At 55.2% G+C, this 14,878-nt stretch overlaps 1 protein-coding gene across 1 annotated transcript; it reads right to left on the bottom strand.

The window, feature by feature from the left end:
- Positions 1-256: 256 nt before the first annotated feature.
- LOC116968993 (WD repeat-containing protein 46-like) lies at positions 257-14,017 on the bottom strand (the record flags this gene model as incomplete). The annotated part of the gene is made up of 8 exons (XM_033015972.1): positions 257-491; positions 992-1,105; positions 2,419-2,514; positions 4,368-4,462; positions 6,259-6,406; positions 7,021-7,174; positions 9,916-10,015; positions 13,759-14,017. Coding segments are annotated over 8 exons (1,077 nt in total), but the record flags the coding sequence as incomplete, so codon positions are not given.
- Between the last annotated feature and the right edge of the window lie 861 nt (positions 14,018-14,878).

Below are 14,878 nucleotides of genomic sequence, written 5' to 3'. Positions count from 1 at the left end.
CCTGACCCGCTGAGTTACTCCAGCACTTTGTGTCTTTTTATGTTTAGTTGATAGTTTATAGTTTTGGAGACACAGCACAGAAACAGGCCATTCGGCCCATCGTGCCCGTGCCGATTACCCTACACAAGTTCTATCCCACACACTAGGGACAATTTGCAATTTTACCAAAACCAATTAACCCACAAACCTGTACGGAGGAGACCGGAGCACCCGGAGAAAACCCACGCGGTCCCGGGGAGAACGTACAAGCCGGAGGTCGGGATGTAACCCGGGTCTCTGGCGCTGTGAGGCAGCAGCTCTACCCGCTGCACCACTGGGCCGTGGTGTGGGCCAGCTGACCGCTGTCCCGGGTACAGGGTGGGAGGGGAGTGTGGATGGGGTTACTTGTTGAAGCGGGTGAGGGCTGAGGGAGGGAGGGAGGGGGTGGAAGCCGCCATCTTCTGCTGCTTCTGCATCTTCACCTTCTGCTCCACGCTCCTCCGCACCACGTCCTGTGGAGAGAGCGGCCCGTTAGATGTTAACCCCTGACCCCCGGGGGAGGGGGCAACACGGTGACCTCCGCCCTCCCCTCACCCTCCCACTCCTTACCCCTCCCCCTTTGCCCCACCCCTCTCCCTCATCCTCCCTCTCTCCCCCTCACCCTCCACCCCCTAATCCCCTCACCCTCCATTCCCCCATCCACTCTCTCGCCCTCTTCCTCCTCATCCCCTCTACCCCCCTCACTCTTCACTCTCTCGCCCTCTCCCGCACTCTCTCTTCCTCCACATCACCTCTCCCACCTCCCTCACCCTCCTCCCCATCTCCCTGTTCCTCACCCACCATCTCCCTCTCTCTCCCTCTCCCTCCTCACCCCCTCTCCCTTCCCCATCTACCACTCTCCTCCTCGTTCCTCTCTCTCCCTCCTCATACCCTCCTTCCCAATCTCCCTCTCTCTCCCTCTTCCTCCCCACCCCCTCTCTACCCCCCTCACTCCCCTTCCCCTCGCTCTCACCCTCCGGTCCCCGCCGGCCACCAGCTTCTTCCTGCGCTCCAGGTTTCCGGTCGAGCTGCGGCCCTTCATCCGCTTCCTGGGCTCGAACCTCTCCGTCTCCGTGGGGTCGTAGCCCTGTGGGGGGGGAAACGGCAATGGGTTCAAGAGCAGTGGGGGTTCGGTGGGGGGGGAGGAGGGGACTAACACGCACCAGGTTCTGCACCCTGTCACGATGCCTCTGCCGCGGGGAGGTGGGTCGGTGGGGGAGAGTAACGGGGTTCGGGGTCAATGAGGGAGACCAGCGTAGGTTCACCAGGTTAATTCCCCGGATGGCGGGACTGTCATATGCTGGGAATATGGAGCGGCAGGGCTTGTACACTCTGGAATTTAGAAGGATGAGAGGGTTTCTCATTGAAACATGTAAGATTATTAAGGGTTTGGACACGCTAGAGGCAGGAAACATGTTCCCGATATTGGGGGAGTCCAGTCCCCTAACACACAGTTTAAGAATGAGGGGTCGGCCATTTAGAACGGAGATGAGGAAACACTTTTTCACCCAGAGAGTTGTGAGTCTGTGGAATTCTCTGCCTCAGAGGGCGGTGGAGGCCGGTTCTCTGGATGCTTTCAAGAGAGAGCTGGATAGGGCTCTTAAAGATAGTGGAGTCAGGGGATATGGGGAGAAGGCAGGAATGGGGTACTGATTGGGGATGGTCAGCCATGATCACATCGAATGGCGGTGCTGGCTCGAAGGGCCGAATGGCCTCTACTCCTGCACCTATAGTCTATTGTCTGCCGCTCACTAGTTGGAGGGGAGAGGGGGGTCGGGGGGGTGGGGTCATCATCGGCGATCACTCAAAACGAGTAGGACTATCCTCTCATGGAGGACGCCTGTGCGTGACTATGTTTAACGTGGGGAGACTGGTGCACAGACAGCCACCCCACGGTCCTTGACAGATCTGGGTCAGGATCCAGTGGCGTGGAGTCCAAGACGACCGGAGACCCTTTTCTGCTGCAGCCTTCACGTTGTGACGTTAGCTCCACTAACGTCAGCCATCGTCCTCGGCCTGTTCCACCGTTGAGGTCTTGGTTGGATTGGCTCTCTGTCAGAGACCTCCCCCTCGACCTTACCGCCATGTGTGGCCCTACCAGGAGCATCGCTCCAGGCGGCATCGCTCTCAGGATGTCAGGTCCACACAAGCTTCTCCACCACGGACAAGGTGACGATCCATGGAGACCCTTCCCCCCCGCCCCAGGACGGTGAACAGTGATGGGGGGCAATCTAACACCATCTCGCGGTGCCCCAGAGAGGGGGGGGTCAGAGGGGGGAGAGGGTCGGGGTTGGGGAAGGGTACAGTGAGAGGGTTCGGTGGAGGGAGGGGGGGGGGGAGGAGTTGGGGAAGGGTACGGTGAGAGGGTTCGGTGGGGGGGGGGGGGGGTCAGACACTCACCAGACGCTCCACCCGGTCGCGGTGTCTCTGCACCATGGAGACGGGGTCGACCTGCCCCAAGCGGTCTGGCTCCAGAGAGATCAGCTCCGGCTGCAGCTGTATCATAAGCAGGGTCAGCGACACTCAGCGACCCCCACACCCCCACTGGGGGACCACGCCCCCCTCCCGCTCCCACACACACTGGGACCCCCCTCTATACATTGCAGTTGTATAGGGCTCTGGTGAGACCACATCTACAGTATTGTGTACAGTTTTGGTCTCCTAATTTGAGGAAGGACATCCTTGTGATTGAGGCAGTGCAGCGTAGGTTCACGAGATTGATCCCTGGGATGGCGGGACTGTCATATGAGGAAAGATTGAAAAGACTAGGCTTGTATTCACTGGAGTTTAGAAGGATGAGGGGGGGGCTCTTATAGAAACATATAAAATGTTCACGAGATTGATCCCTGGGATGGCGGGACTGTCATATGAGGAAAGATTGAAAAGACTAGGCTTGTATTCACTGGAGTTTAGAAGGATGAGGGGGATCTTATAGAAACACATAAAATTATAAAAGGACTGGACAAGCTAGATGCAGGAAAAATGTTCCCAATGTTGGGTGAGTCCAGAACCAGGGGCCACCGTCTTAGAATAAAGGGGAGGTCATTTAAGACTGAGGTGAGAAAAAACCTTTTCACCCAGAGAGTTGTGAATTTGTGGAATTCCCTGCCACAGAGGGCAGTGGAGGCCAAATCACTGGATGGATTTAAGAGAGAGTTAGATAGAGCTCTAGGGGCTAGTGGAGTCAAGGTATAGAGAGAGTATGGAGGAGATTTACTAGAATGTTGCCTGGGTTTCAGCAACTAAGTTACAGAGAAAGGTTGAACAAGTTAGGGCTTTATTCTTTGGAGCGCAGAAGGTTAAGGGGGGACTTGATAGAGGTCTTTAAAATGATGAGAGGGATAGACAGAGTTGACATGGATAAGCTTTTCCCACTGAGAGTAGGGAAGATTCAAACAAGAGGACATGACTTGAGAATTAAGGGACAGACATTTAGGGGTAACATGAGGGGGAACGTCTTTACTCAGTGAGTGGTGGCTGTGTGGAATGAGCTTCCAGTGAAGGTGGTGGAGGCAGGTTCATTTTTATAATTTAAAAATATATTGGATAGTTATATGGACGGGAAAGGAATGGAGGGTTATGGTCTGAGTGCAGGTATATGGGACTAGGGGAGAATACGTGTTCGGCACGGACTAGAAGGGTCGAGATGGCCTGTTTCCGTGCTGTAATTGTTATATGGTTATATGGGGACAAGGCAGGCACGGGTTATTGATACGGGGCGATCAGCCATGATCACAATGAATGGCGGTGCTGGCTCGAAGGGCCGAATGGCCTCCTCCTGCACCAATTTTCTATATTTCTCTGACCCCCCCTCATACAGGGACCCAACCTCACAGGGACCCCCAACCTCACACACAGAGACCACCACACATGGGGAACCCCCACCCTCACAGGAACCCCCCTCCTCCTCCTGCACGAGGCAACCCACCTCCCTCCTACCGCATGGGGACCCCCTCCTCCTTCCCCATATGAGAAACCCCCCCCCCCCCCCACTCCTCCTGTACCGGGGAACCCCCCCCTCCCCTCCGCCCGCATGACGACCACCTCATGCGGGGAAAATCTGCCCCCCCACATCATCCACCCTTGGCACTGTGTACCCTTCCCCCACCCCCACAGGGAGACCCCCCTCATATGGGATCCCCCCTCCCTTACACACAGGGAGCCCCCCCTCATACAGGGACCCCCCTCACACAGGGACCCCACCTGGTGCAGGGAAAAACTGCCCACCCCACACATCATCCACCCTTGGCACTGTGTAACCCCCCTACCCCCCACACCGTCTGTCCCCACTCCTTTCCCCCATCCCCACCTCCCCCCCTCCTCTCCGCTCCCCCCCCTCTCACACCCACCTTCTCCAGCAGGGCCTTCACCTCCCATTCCTGCCGCTGCTTCTTGCTGCGGTACGGGTTACACTCCAGCCCGTCAAAGTTTGCCTCTCCGGCCCCTGTGGGGGACAAGAGCACCGGTCAGTCAGTCACTCCCCAACCCCCCTGCCCCCCCCCTCCCCCCCCCCCCAATCACCAAATCCCCCCTCTGCACAGGACGACAGCAGATAATAGGTCATTGGTCACTGCCCAAGGACCACCCAACTTCAGCCCCCCCCCTCCACCCCCACACCCCACCTCGCCCCCAGGAGCCTGTACATGACAAGAGCACAGGTCACCAGTCACTCCCCCTCTCCCCCAAGGACCGCCCCTTCCCCCCCCCCCCCACCATCCGGCCCCTGCATGACACTTTTTACCGAAGCCAATTAACCTACAAACCTGCCCTGTATATTGTCCCTGGTGTGTGTAGGATAGTGTTGGTGTACGGGGCGATCGCCGGTCGGCACGGGCGTGGTGGGCCGAAGGGCCTGTTTCCGCGCTGCATCTCCAAAGTAACCCCAGGTGGCCATATGGCGAATGCAGCGCCGGAGACCCGGGTTCGATCCCGACTACGGGTGCTGTCTGTATGGAGTTTGTACTTCTCCCCGATTTTCTCCGAAATCTTCAGGTTCCTCCCACACTCCAAATACGTGCAGGTTTGTAAGTTAATTGGCTTGGTGTAAATGTACAAATTGTCCCTGGTGGGGTGTAGGGTAGTGTTAGTGTGCGGGGATCGCTGGACCCGGTGGACCGAAGGGCCTGTTTCTGTGCTGTATCTCTAAACTAAACACGTGGTCACAGGGAGAACGTACAAACTCGGTACCGACAGCGCCCGTGGTCAGGATCGAACCCGGGTCCCTGGCGCTGCGTGTCAGCAACTCTACCGCTGCGCCAAACGTGCCGCCATTGTAGTTCATTCTTCTGGGTTTAATTTGTAAATCAAATTGTATATTGACACCATTAAACAACAAAGGGCGGCACAGTGGTGCAGCGGGTAGAGCTGCTGCCTCGTGCTGTGTCCGCTCCGACCAGCGATCCCCGCACACTAGCACTATCCCGCACAATATCCCATCCCGAGTCTGAAGAAGGGTCTCGACCCAAAACGCCACCCATTCCTTTCAAGAGAGAGCTAGATAGGGCTCTTAATGATAGCGGAGTCAGGGGATATGGGGAGAAGGCAGGAACGGGGTACTAATTGGGGATGATCAGCCATGATCACATTGAATGGCGGTGCTTTTTCTTAGGGCCGGATGGCCTACTCCTGCACCTATTGTCTATTGTCTACAGAGATGCTGCCCGTCCCACTGAGTTACTCCAGCTTTTTGTATCCTACACACTTGGGATACATTTAACATTTTTACCGAAGCCCATTGGAGTCATAGAGTGACACAGTGAGGAAACAGGCCCATCGGCCCAACTTGCCCACCCCGGCCAACAATGTCCCAGCTACACTAGTCCCACCAGCCTGCGCTTGGTCCATATCCCTCCAAACCTGTCCTATCCATGTACCTCTCTAACTGTTTCTTAAACGTTGGGATAGTCCCAGCCTCAACTACCTCCTCCGGCAGCTCGTTCCATACACCCACCACCCTCTGTGTGGAAATGTTACCCCTCAGATTCCTATTAAATCTTTTCCCCTTCACCATGAAACTATGTCCTCTGGTCCTCGATTCCCCTGCTCTAGGCAAGAGTAATCTGGGCATTTAACCCTAAAACCTGCACGTCTTTGGATTGTGGGAGGAAACCGGAGCACCCGGAGAAAACCCACGCAGGTCACGGGGAGAACGTGCAAACTCCGCACAGACAGCACCCGTAGTCGGGAGAGAAGCTGGGAGGCAGCGGCTCTACCCGCTGCGCCGCCCATTCGCCCACTCACCTGGCACCAGCATGCTGGTGAAACCCAGCCCGTGACCCACTCCCAGCACATCCTCGTAGGGGCAAAACTGCAGCCCGTGTACGCCCTGGCGCACAGCGTGGCTCACGTACGGGCTCCGCACCGTCGCGCTGTGCACGTCTTTGTAAACCTGCCGGAGGGAGAGAGGGTGTGAGAGAGGGAGGGAGAGAGAGGGGGAGAGGGAGAGAGAGAGGGTGAGAGAGAGAGGGAGGGAGGAAGGGAGGGGGAGAGAGGGTGAGAGAATGGAGAGGGAGGGAGAGAGGAAGAAAGAGAGAGGGAGTGAGGGAGAGAGGGAGGGAGAGAGAGAGAGAGAGAGAGAGAGAGAGAGGGAGTGAGGGGGAGAAGGTGAGCGGGGAGAGCGAAAGGGAGGGTGAGTGTGACGGTGAGTGAGAGGGAGGAGGTGGGGGAGGGAGGGAGAGAGAGTGAGGGAGAGAGGGTGAGCGAGGGAGAGAGAGGGAGGGAAAGAGGTGGTGAGGGAGAGAGGGGAGGGAGGGAGGGAGTGAGAGAGAGAGAGAGAGAGGGAGAGTGAGGGAGGGAGAGAAAGGGAGGGAGACACACACACAGACAGAGAGACAGACAGAGACTAGCAGTCAGGAGAGGTGGAGGGAGGAGTGGAGGGCGAGGGGGGTGGGCAAGGCTGGTGGGGTAGAGGAGGGGGAAGGACAGGAGGGGCAAGGATGGGGGGTAGAGGAGGGGGAGTGGGGGATGGGATGGGGGGGGGGGGGGGGGTTTGGAGCAGCTTACCTGCACTGTGTTGCCACAGGCCACCCCCAGCAGGTCCCGCTGGCTGAAGGTGAGGTGTGCACCCCCTGCTGGCAGTAGGTAGGAGTGCAGGGGCCGGTATGTCCGCACGTCAAAGATATTCAGCTTGTGATCCAGGCCCGATGTGGCCATGTACCTGCCCCACAGAGAGAGCGAGAGGGGGATCAGTGAGGCAGAGGGAGGGGGGAAATCAGAGAGCGAGGTGTGGTAGTGAGAGGGAGGAGTTGGGGCCACTGAACGATACCACCCACCCCGCTCCTCTCCCCCACACTGTGTCCCGGTCCCCACCCCCCTCTCCACTCCCCTATCCCTACTCCCCCCTCCCCTTCCGGACTCTCCCCTCTCCCTCCCCCCTCGCCTCACTCCCCGCCCAACCCTACCCAGAGAGTAGCAAAGCAATTCTGGTGACCAGTGGAGGCCGATTCACTGGATGTTTTCAAGAGAGTTAGATACACAGTGCCCTCCATAATGTTTGGGACAAAGACCCGTTATTTATTTATTTGCCTCTGTACTCCACAATTTGAGATTTGTAATAGAAAAAAAAAATCACATGTGGTTAAAGTGCACATTGCCAGATTTTAATAAGGGCCATTTTGGTTTCACCATGTAGAAATTACAGCTGTGTTTATACAGAGTCCCCCTCCATTTCAGGGCACCATAATGTTTGGGACACATGGCTTCACAGCGTTTGTAATTGCTCAGGTGTGTTTAAATGCCTCCTTAATGCAGGTATAAGAGAGCTCTCAACACCTAGTCTTTCCTCCAGTCTTTCCGTCACCTTTGGAAACTTTTATTGCTGTTTATCAACATGAGGACCAAAGTTGTGCCAATGAAAGTCAAAGAAGCCATTATGAGACTGAGAAACAAGAATAAAACTGTTGGAGACATCAGCCAAACTTTAGACTTACCAAAATCAACTGTTTGGAACATCATTACGAACAAAGAGAGCACTGGTGAGCTTACTAATCGCAAACGAACTGGCAGGCCAAGGAAGACCTCCACAGCTGATTACAGAAGAATTTTCTCTATAATAAAGAAAAATCCCCAAACATCTGTCCGACAGATCAGAAACACTCTTCAGGAGTCAGGCGTGGATTTGTCAATGACCACTGTCCGCAGAAGACTTCATGAACAGAAATACAGAGGCTACACTGCAAGATGCAAACCACTGGTTAGCCGCAAAAATAGGATGGCCAGGTTACAGTTTGCCAAGAAGTACTTAAAAGAGCAACCACAGTTCTGGAAAAAGGTCTTGTGGACAGATGAGACGAAGATTAACTTATGTCAGAGTGATGGCAAGAGCAAAGTGTGGAGGAGAGAAGGAACTGCCCAAGATCCAAAGCAGGCCACCTCATCTGTGAAACACAGTGGTGGGGGTGTTATGGCCTGGGCATGTATGGCTGCTGAAGGTACTGGCTCACTTATCTTCATTGATGATACAACTGCTGATGGTAGTAGCATAATGAATTCTGAAGTGTATAGACACGTCCTATCTGCTCAATTGGGGTCAAGGAAAGAGCGTTCACGTCGCGGCCCTGTTTCCACCAATCTTTCCACCACCGCGCACAAGAAGCACGAGAAGCGCAAGACAGACACCATTGTATGCAGATGCCGAGAAGTGTGTTCAGCTCTGGCTGAACAACTTCTAATCTTGTGTGTGGACTCGATAAGAAGATCTGCTCAATTTTCAAAGCTAAAAATGGTTAATTCTTGAGTGGCCAAGTCAATCACCCGACCTGAACCCAATTGAGCTAGCCTTTTATAAACTGAAGAGAAAACTGAAGGGAACTAGGCCCCAAAACAAGCATAAGCTAAAGATGGCTGCAATACAGGCCTGGCACAGCATCACCAGAGAAGACACCCAGCAACTGGTGATGTCCATGAATCGCAGACTTCAAGCAGTCATTTCATGCAAAGGATATGCAACAAAATACTAAACATGACTACTTTCATTTACATGACATTGCTGTGTCCCAAACATTATGGTGCCCTGAAATGGGGAGACTTTGTATAAACGCTGCTGTAATTTCTACACGGTGAAACCAAAATGTATAAAAATGGCCTTTATTTAAATCTGACAATGTGCACTTTAACCACATGTGATTTTTTTTCTATTACAAATCTCAAATTGTGGAGTACAGAGGCAAATAAATAAATTACAGGTCTTTGTCCCAAACATTATGGAGGGCACTGATTGGGGATGATCAGCCATGATCACATTGAATGGCGGTGCTGGCTCGAAGGGCCAAATGGCCTCCTCCTGCACCTATTGTCTATTATAGCTTGGGGTGAAAGGAATAAAGGGATAGAAACATAGAAAATAGGTGCAGGAGTAGGCCATTCGACCCTTCGACCCTGCACCGCCATTCAATATGATCATGGCTGATCATCCAACTCAGTATCCTGTACCTGCCTTCTCTCCATACCCCCTGATCCCTTTAGCCACAAGGGCCACATCTAACTCCCTCTTAAATATAGCCAATGAACAGTGGCCTCAACTACCTTCTGTGCCAGAGAATTCCACAGATTCACCACTCTCTGTGTGAAAAATGTTTTTCTCATCTCAGTCCTAAAAGATTTCCCCCTTATCCTTAAACTGTGACCCCTTGTTCTGGACATCCCCAACATTGGGAACAATCTTCCTGCATCTAGCCTGTCCAACCCCTTAAGAATTTTGTACGTTTCTATAAGATCCCCCCTCAATCTTCTAAATTCTAGCGAGTACAAGCCTAGTCTATCCAGTCTTTTTTCATATGAAAGTCCTGACATCCCAGGGTATGTGGAGAAAGCAGGAATGGGATACTGATTTTAGACAATCAGCCAAGATGATATCTCGTCCGCCCCTACCCCCCCCCCCCCCCCCCCCCCCCCACTCACAAGCCACTCTTGTCCACTGCGACAGCCCGGACCCCTCCTTTGTGACAAAGCATCTTCACCAGCGGCTCCTTCACATTGGGACTCCACAGCGTCACCGTACCTGGGCAAGGAGGTGGGGGGGGGGGGGGGGAGAGGGGGGTTAACTGTGAGTTGGGGGGGGGGGGGGGGGGGGGGGGGGAGTCAACATGGTGGCGCAGCAATCGAGTTGCTGCTTCACAGAGACCCGGGATCGCTCCCGACCACGGGTGCTGTCTGTACGGAGTTTGCACGTTCCCTCCCGCACTCCAAAGCCGTGCAGGTGTGAAGGTTAGTTGGTTTGGTGTCAATGTAACAATTGTCCCTAGCGTGTGTAGGGTAGCGTTAATGTGCGGGGATCGCTGGTCGGCGCGGACTCGGTGGGCCGAAGGGCCTGTTTCCGCGCTGTATCTCTAAATGGAACTCTGAAGGGTCTCAGCCCGAAACGTCACCTATTCCTTCGCTCCATAGATGCTGCCTCACCCGCTGAGTTTCCCCAGCATTTTTGTCTATCTTAAACTAAATGCCGCGAGGTGGCAACATCGTGAGGGGTGGGCAGCGGATGGGGGGGCAGGGGAGGGGGGAAGCGGAGAGGAGGGGGGGCAGTCTGGGGTCACATGGGAGCGGGGAGAGTCGAGGGGTCACTGAGTGGAGGGAGGAGAGGAGTGGGCATCATAGAGTGATAGTGTGGAAACAGGCCCTTCGGCCCAACTCGCCCACACAGGACAACATGTCCCAGCTGCTCCAATCACACCTGCGTGCGTTTGGTCCATATCCCTCCACACCTGTCCTGCCCATGTACCTGTCTAAATATTTCTTAAACATTGGGATAGTCCCAGCCTCAACTACCTCCTCTGGCAGCTCGTTCCATACACCCACCACCCTCTGTGTGAAAAATTCACCCCTCAGATTCCTATTAAATCTTTTCCCCTTCACCTTGAACCTATGTCCTCTGGTCCTCGATTCCCCTATTCTGGGCAAGAGACTCCGTGCATCTACCCGATCTATTCCTCTCATGATTTTGCACACCTCTATAAGATCACCCCTCATCGTCCTGCAGTCCATGGTATAGAGACCCAGCCTACTCAACCTCTCCCTATAGCTCACACCCTCTAGTCCTGGCAACATCCTCGTAAATCTTCACTGAACCCTTCCCAGCTTGACAGTATCTTTCCTATAACATAGTGCCTAGAACTGAACACAATATTCTAAATGCGGTCTCACCGACGTCTTATACAACTGCAACATGACCTCCCAACTTCTAGACTCCATATTGGGACTGATGAAGGCCAATGTGCCAAAGCCTTGTTGACCACCTTGTCTACCTGCTACTCGACCTTCAAGGATCCATGCACATGTACTCCTAGATCCCTCTGCTCTACAACACTACCCAGAGGCCTACCATTCACTGTGTAGATCCTGCCCTTGTTCAACGTCCCAAACTGCAACACCTCACACTTCTCTGTATTAAATTCCATCAACCATTCCTCCGCTCACCTGGCCAATCGATCCAGATCCTGCTGCAATCGTTCACAACCATCTTCACTATCTGCAAAACCACTACCTTCTGTAACATCAGCAAACTTTCTAATCTTGCCCTGTGTGTTCTCATCCAAATCATTGATGTAGATGACAAACAGTAACAGGCCCAGCACCGAACCCTGAGGCACACCACTAGTCACAGGCCCCCAGTCTGAGAAGCAACCTTCCACCATCACCCTCTGCTTCCTACCATGGAGCCAATTTTCTATCCATTCAGCTATCTCTCCTTGGATCCCACGCGATCTAACCTTCCAGAGCAGCCTACCATGCAGAACCTTGTCGAACGCCTCACTGAAGTCCATGTACACAACATCTACATGGTCACGTCTACAATACATAATCAGATTTGTGAGACACGACCTCCCTCGTACAAAACCATGCAGACTGTCCCTAATCAGCCCTTGCCCATCCAAATGCCCATACATCCTATCCCTCAGAATACTCTCCAGTAACTTTCCAACTACAGTTCACCGGCCTATAGTTCCCAGCATTTTCCCTGCAGCCCTTCTTGAAAAGAGGCACATTTGCCACCCTCCTGTCTTCCGGCACCTCTGTTGTATTCAAAGAGGGTGGAGGGGTGACATTTGGGGATGAGTGAAGGGAGAGAGGAGAGTGGGGGAGAGTCTGGAGTCAATGAGGGGAGAGAGGAGAGTGGAGGTGAGTCTGGGGTCAATGAGGGGGGAGAGGAGAGTGGGGGGAGTCTGGGGTCAATGAGGGGGGAGAGGAGAGTGGGGGGGAGTCTGGGGTCAACGAGGGGAGAGAGGAGAGTGGGGGGGAGTCTGGGGTCAACGAGGGGAGAGAGGAGAGTGGGGGGGAGTCTGGGGTCAATGAGGGGAGAGAGGAGAGTGGAGGGAGTCTGGGGTCAACGAGGAGAGAGAGGAGAGTGGGGGGGGGAGTCTGGGGTCAATGAGGGGAGAGACGAGAGTGGGGGGGGGGGTCTGGGGTCAATGAGGGGAGAGAGGAGAGTGGGGGGAGTCTGGGGTCAATGAGGGGGAGAGGAGAGTGGGGGGGAGTCTGGGGTCAACGAGGGGAGAGAGGAGGAGTGGGGGGGAGTCTGAGGTCAATGAGGGGAGAGAGGGGGGAGGCTGGGGTCAACGAGGGGAGAGAGGAGAGTGGGGGGAGTCTGGGGTCAACGAGGGGAGAGAGGAGAGTGGGGGGGGGGAGTCTGGAGTCAATGAGGGGAGAGAGGAGAGTGGAGGAGAGTCTGGGGTCAACGAGGGGAGAGAGGAGAGTGGAGGAGAGTCTGGGGTCAATGAGGGGGGAGAGGAGAGTGGGGGGAGTCTGGGGTCAACGAGGGGAGAGAGGAGAGTGGGGGGGAGTCTGGGGTCAACGAGGGGAGAGTGGGGGGGAGTCTGGGGTCAACGAGGGGAGAGAGGAGAGTCTGGGGTCAATGAGGGGGAAGAGGAGAGTGGGGGGGAGTCTGGGGTCAATGAGGGGAGAGGAGAGTGGGGGGGAGTCTGGGGTCAATGAGGGGAGAGAGGAGAGTGGGGGGAGTCTGGGGTCAACGAGGAGAGAGAGGAGAGTGGAGGGAGTCTGGGGTCAATGAGGGGAGAGTGGGGGGAGTCTGGGTCAATGAGGGGGAAGAGGAGAGTGGGGGGAGTCTGGGTCAACGAGGAGAGAGAGGAGAGTGGAGGGAGTCTGGGGTCAATGAGGGGAGAGTGGGGGGAGTCTGGGGTCAATGAGGGGGAAGAGGAGAGTGGGGGGAGTCTGGGGTCAACGAGGGGAGAGAGGAGAGTGGAGGGAGTCTGGGGTCAATGAGGGGATAGTGGGGGGGAGTCTGGGGTCAACGAGGGGAGAGAGGAGAGTGGAGGGAGTCTGGGGTCAATGAGGGGAGAGTGGGGGGAGTCTGGGGTCAATGAGGGGGGAGAGGAGAGTCTGGGGTCAATGAGGGGAGAGAGGAGAATGGGGGGAGTCTGGGGTCAATGAGGGGGGAAGAGGAGAGTGGGGGGGGAAGGCATTTGAGCGGACGCTTGTGGAAGTTACGGGTGGGGGGGTGCGGTGCCCTCGCTGACCACTGCCCAGTACCCACATTCTCCAGCGTGACCATTACCCACACTGTCCAGAGTGACCGGTGCCCACACTGTCCAGAGTGACCAGTGCCCACACTGTCCGGAGTGACCGGTGCCCACTGTCCAGAGTGACCAGTGCCCACACTGTCCAGAGTGACCAGTGCCCACACTGTCCAGAGTGACCAGTGCCCACACTGTCCTGAGTGACCGGTGCCCACTGTCCAGCGTGACCGGTGCCCACACTGTACGCAGTGACCGGTGCCCACCTCCATCTTACCCTGCGGGTGCCCCAGGTGGACGATGCCGTTGTGGGGGTTGTGGGTCATGACATCCAGTCGACCGGCCTTGGTGCAGATGGCGGCCACCTCCTTGCCCACCGAGATGTCCAAGTACTGCAGGAACCCTGGCGCACTCTGCACCAGCACGGGGTGGGGGGGGGGGACAGGATGGGGCACACAGGGGGCATGGAGCACACGGGCAAGACACACGTGGGGAACAGGGCACAGAGGGATGACGGACACAGGGCAAGCATGGGATTACACGCAGCGGGCGTGCACACAGGGGTGGCACGGACAGAGGATTTGTGGGGGGTGGGGAGTGCACAGGGAGGGGGTCACGGACACAGGGACAAGAAGCACATGGGGGGGTTGGGAGAACAAGCGGGGGGGGAAGACACACACATACGCGTACACACACACAACGCAAAAACACGCACAAACACACACAAACATGCACGCACAACGCACAAACACACACAAACACACGCACACACACACACACGGGCAGAGATCCCAAACGCGGAGTTCAGGTGTGGAGAGGAACATGCGTCACACGCAGGGAACACGATGTGGAGAACACGCAGGCAGGCGTATACACACGGAGCACACAGCCCACACACGGGTGGACAACATGCACATGTGGCACAGAACACACACACACACACACGGATGGGGTGGGGGTGGGGAAGAGAGAGTGAGAGAGACACAGAGAGAACGTTAAATCATTCACTGACCAGGAGGGGACGTTACCGTGGGTGAGTGAGTGGGCGAATGGGTGAGTGAGTGAGTGGGTGAGTGAGTGAGTGAGTGAGTGAGTGAGTGAGTGAGTGAGTGGGTGAGTGAGTGAGTGAGTGAGTGAGTGAGTGAGTGAGTGAGTGAGTGAGTGAGTGAGTGAGTGAGTGAGTGAGTGACTTTTGCCTCCATCACAGTGAGGATGTGCCTGGTGAACTCACTGTGGTGGATGTTAATTTGTGTTTATTGTGTGTTTCGTTATTTATTATTGTGTATGACTGCAGGCAACGTAATTTCGTTCAGACTGAAAGGTCTGAATGACAATAAAGGAATCCAATCCAATCCAAGTGAGTGAGTGAGTGGGTGAGTGGGTGAGTGGATGAGTGG

The sequence above is a fragment of the Amblyraja radiata genome, chromosome 49, assembly GCF_010909765.2.
Source record: "Amblyraja radiata isolate CabotCenter1 chromosome 49, sAmbRad1.1.pri, whole genome shotgun sequence".
NCBI lineage: Eukaryota > Metazoa > Chordata > Chondrichthyes > Rajiformes > Rajidae > Amblyraja > Amblyraja radiata.
Note: the sequence above shows the minus strand (reverse complement) of the source record. Positions and strands in the feature narration are given on the sequence as shown.